The sequence below is a fragment of the Oppia nitens genome, unplaced genomic scaffold (genome assembly GCF_028296485.1).
Source record: "Oppia nitens isolate AA-2021 unplaced genomic scaffold, nextdenovo-longstitch-racon4-pilon3 scaffold2_pilon_pilon_pilon, whole genome shotgun sequence".
In the NCBI taxonomy this organism is placed as follows: domain Eukaryota; kingdom Metazoa; phylum Arthropoda; class Arachnida; order Sarcoptiformes; family Oppiidae; genus Oppia; species Oppia nitens.
The window spans coordinates 1,320,540-1,325,055 of record NW_026533210.1 but is presented as its reverse complement, the minus strand read 5'-3'; the positions used below and the strand labels follow the sequence as shown (position 1 = coordinate 1,325,055).

The following is a 4,516-nucleotide window of genomic DNA, read 5'->3' as shown; positions in this document are numbered from 1 at the left end:
AGATTGACGCTACGATTATCATTATTTATCATTTATCAAATATTATATATATATATATATATATTTCATAAAAAATTTCAAACAACAAAATAAAACATATTAATTACAAAAATAATAATTTTTCTTTAAAAAAAACTTTTTAAATTTTAAATCAAAACACATATATTTATATTATTATTATTATCAATAATAAAATTAATTTTAACAAAAAAAATAATATAATAAACTAAGCAATAATTATTTATATTATTATTATTTATATCAATAATATTAATTATTTCAACAAAATATATAGATTTTTTTAATACATATATATATATATATATATATATATATATATATATATTATTAATCCAAACATTGAATACGTTGTGTTTCATTAATATGCGGTTCAAATATCTGCAGATAGCCATCAATTTCATCGCCAGTAAAACCCCAGTTATCAGATATTTCGCGTACCGATCGGCAACCGTCGGGCGGTTCGGCAAACCGGCGCTTACATCGGCCGCCCAAATATTTCGGCAATTGTTCCGAATCGATATAGTCCTGTATTTCATCCTTATTGGCAAATCGGACCAAATGTTGGTGACGGTTAGGTATCCACATACGTACTACTGGCCAAAATGATCGCAATATCCACGGAAGGTTGTATACGATACAGTGTTTTAGAGCTTTTTAGATATAGGATAGGGTGGGCGTGCAGTGGGGTTGGGTTGGGTGGTTGGATTGGGTGGGGGTGAATGAAAGTATAGTTCAATTTATAGTTAAATAAATATTAATCAGTTAATCAATATTATCATATTTAATCAATGATTGATGTGTGTGTACTGTATATACTGTATATAAAATAGTAATTATTTAATAAATTTATTTGAATGTTTTGTTTGTATTTTTTTTAATAAATTAAATTTTATATTTAAATTCAATGTTTGTTTTTTATATATTAATTACTTTATGTTTTATTATTTAACATTGTTTTTTGTTGTTGCTAAAACTGTATAAATATTATTTTAATTGATTTTAGCTATATTAATATTTTAGTATCTATATATAAGCATTATATAACAAGTAATGACCGTTTTAGTACATCAATTTTTACGTTATTATTATGATGCAACTAATAAAGATAAAAATGTGATTCTTTTTAAATAAAAAAGGTCGATTATTTATATTTACATTTTACAATTATTTGAATTTAGTTTTTCTATATTTTACCAATTATTATCATTTTAGTAAAAGACATTCAAATTTGACTAAACAAATTTTTTAATTATAGTGATTATTTAAATGTTATAATAATAAATTCCAATGTGATAATATTTCATTAAATAATATTAGCCTAGATGATTGTTCAGAAAAGTTTTCAAAATTTTAATATTAATATTTAAAATTTTATAATAAAATAATTGTCAGAACTAAAGCTAAATTGTTTAGCATTATATTGTTACATATAATTGTTAAAAATCTAAAGTTATCATGTTATCCGTCTAACAATATACTTGACTTTAAATGCCACACTGTTAGAGCTAGCTTGTTTCTTCTTAATGACAAATATATAAAAATAAATATAATGACTTTTTGTAATTTGCTGAATCATGTACTATATCTTATAAAATTATGTCTAACTTTTTCTTTAAGTGAGATATATTTAATTTTCTTTCATGAATAGTATGTATATAAGTATCTACTAATGATAAGTAGAATTATAAAAAACAAATTTATATTTAAGTAGATAATTTTATCTTAAAACTAAAAAATTTTCGTTATGTGTGATAATTTCAACATATTTTATTATTTGATTGAAAATATCTATCAATTTTATAATTATTATATCAAATGACATATATACTAATATATAATAAATAGTTTATATTTAATATTTAAATTTTAATAAAAAAACAATTGAATTAATCTATGATGCTTATTTTATTTAAAAGTATGTGATTTAAAGAATTTAAAAAACAATAAAAGAGTCTGAATATAAAGTTATTGTTAGTTGTAAATATAGTCCTGTTAGTGTACTTTAAGATTAATTTTAAATTGTATTTTTAAATATTTGTTTAAACAAATTACAATTAAAACTATAACATGATGTAAAAAATGTCATTTTTACTTTTTTGCAAAAAATACATATGAAAAATTTTTTAAAATGACATTGTTTATTTACCTAAATATTAGGCGATAATCAATGAAACAGATGTAAATTTTATGATTTTTTATCATTTGTAGTTTTCGAATAAATTAACTTTAAAATTTGTTTTAATTTCGGACAGTTTCAATTGTAGAATACTTATAATAGTAATACAGTAAATACAATACAATTAAATAATAATTTTTTTTTAAATCTATTTTATCTAAAAAAAATTATACGAAATTTACATTTATACATTTAACTATAGAGTTTTATTTTATATATTTAAATTAATGAAATTAATATATGTATATATATATTTCTTAATTGATAAAATGCTTATAATATTGATATAATTAAATTACATAATAAAATATTTGAGTTTTATTATAAATTATTCAAAAAATACTATTTTTTCAAAATAAAAAATTTCGATAAAAATTAGAATCATTATTATTATTATGGTTTATATTTGGGTTAGAAATTTGTTAAAAAAATATTTTCAAATAATACTAATAATCATAACAATCATATTCATCATAAATTAATTTTACCAGTTTTAATTATATTAAATTTATTTAAAAAAAAACTAATCTTTTACTGTATAAATTTTTTTTAAAAATAAAATAATAATACTATTAAAATTATACATTTATTATTATTACAGTATTGTTATTTGCTAATTAGTAAAAATTATTTTATATCAATTTAATTATTATAATCCCATTATTTACTATTTTATTATATATTATGTGTGTTGTGTGTGTGTATGAGTATGGGTTAGAAATAACTTATATATGATATGATAGGAGATATGATAATAATAATAATAATAATAATAATAATAATAATAATAATAATAATAATAATAATAATAATAATAATAATACTAATCAGTGTTAATGATTTGATGGGGACATACATGTCATACATATACATACATACATACATACATACATACATACATACATACATACATACATACATACATACATACATACATACATACATACATACATACATACATACATACATACATACATACATACATACATACATACATACATACATACATACATACATACATACATACATACATACATACATACATACATACATACATACATACATACATACATACATACATACATACATACATACATACATACATACATACATACATACATACATACATACATACATACATACATACATACATACATACATACATACATACATACATACATACATACATACATACATACATACATACATACATACATACATACATACATACATACATACATACATACATACATACATACATACATACATACATACATACATACATACATACATACATACATACATACATACATACATACATACATACATACATACCTTCAGGAAAGTAAAACCTTAGGACATGTATTAAATGCGAACAAAGATCGAGATCGGCGTTCCTGAGGCCGGCATCGGTCAGATCGATGAGTACAACAAAACCCGATTCGTTGGTCCGCTGGTCGACCCTATCGATTACGAATGTCATAAAATCTTTGATATACCTGTTCAGCCGTGCAATCTTCAGGTTGACTTTGATACGCATATAGATAACACAGGTGCCATCCCTGTCCTCGTTGTAGGTAAACATACCGCCGATTTCGTAAAACTCTTTGGGCACATCTTCGCCGCGTTTGTAGTTGATATCCGACTCCCGGCGCCATCGGAGACATCGATCAAGTTTTTCCAGTGCCGTCTCGGCATTGTATCGCTCGGTCCTCAGAAATCGCCAGACGGGCCAATCAGTCGACCGGAGCTTCTGTATGTCGCACTCGTCGTACAGTTCCGGCTGTTTGGCGTACCGTTCCGTTAGGAAACAGTGTCGGAGCTCTTGTACTTCGTTTCGGTGCCTTTTTATCGACTCTTTGATGGACATGTTTTTTTTTGTTGACTTTTTGTAATTTTTGTAGTTATTATTATTTTATTATTAATTTTAATTAATTATAAATTATTATTAATAATAATTTTTTTGCTGAATATTTTTCATACAGAATATAAATTATATATAAATATATGATATTTTAATTGATGTTTTTAATTTTAATCTATTTTGTTGGTAAATAAATCACATTTTTTATACCCAAAAAAAACTTTAAAATTAAAACAATAAGATTTCTTTAATAATGATGATAATAATAATACATATTTTTTCTAATTATTATATAACGATTCACATAATAGTTGTTTTAATAAAGTTTTAAACAAATTTAATGTAAGATATCTAATATCTTATATTATTATTAATAATACTTATTATTATATATACAGTACACACACACAGACAATATCAATAATGATGATAATATACCACTAATATTATAATAA

The 4,516-nt window shown here is 22.5% G+C and overlaps 1 protein-coding gene across 1 annotated transcript; it reads right to left on the bottom strand.

Moving 5' to 3' along the window:
* Positions 1–348: 348 nt before the first annotated feature.
* On the bottom strand, positions 349–4,093 carry LOC128955209 (motile sperm domain-containing protein 2-like). The gene is made up of 2 exons (XM_054300857.1): positions 3,533–4,093; positions 349–671 (listed from the first exon to the last, which is right to left on the bottom strand). Exons 1-2 carry the CDS (start codon positions 4,065–4,067, stop codon positions 349–351), a joined length of 858 nt encoding a protein of 285 aa, XP_054156832.1. The 5' UTR covers positions 4,068–4,093.
* Positions 4,094–4,516: the final 423 nt, after the last annotated feature.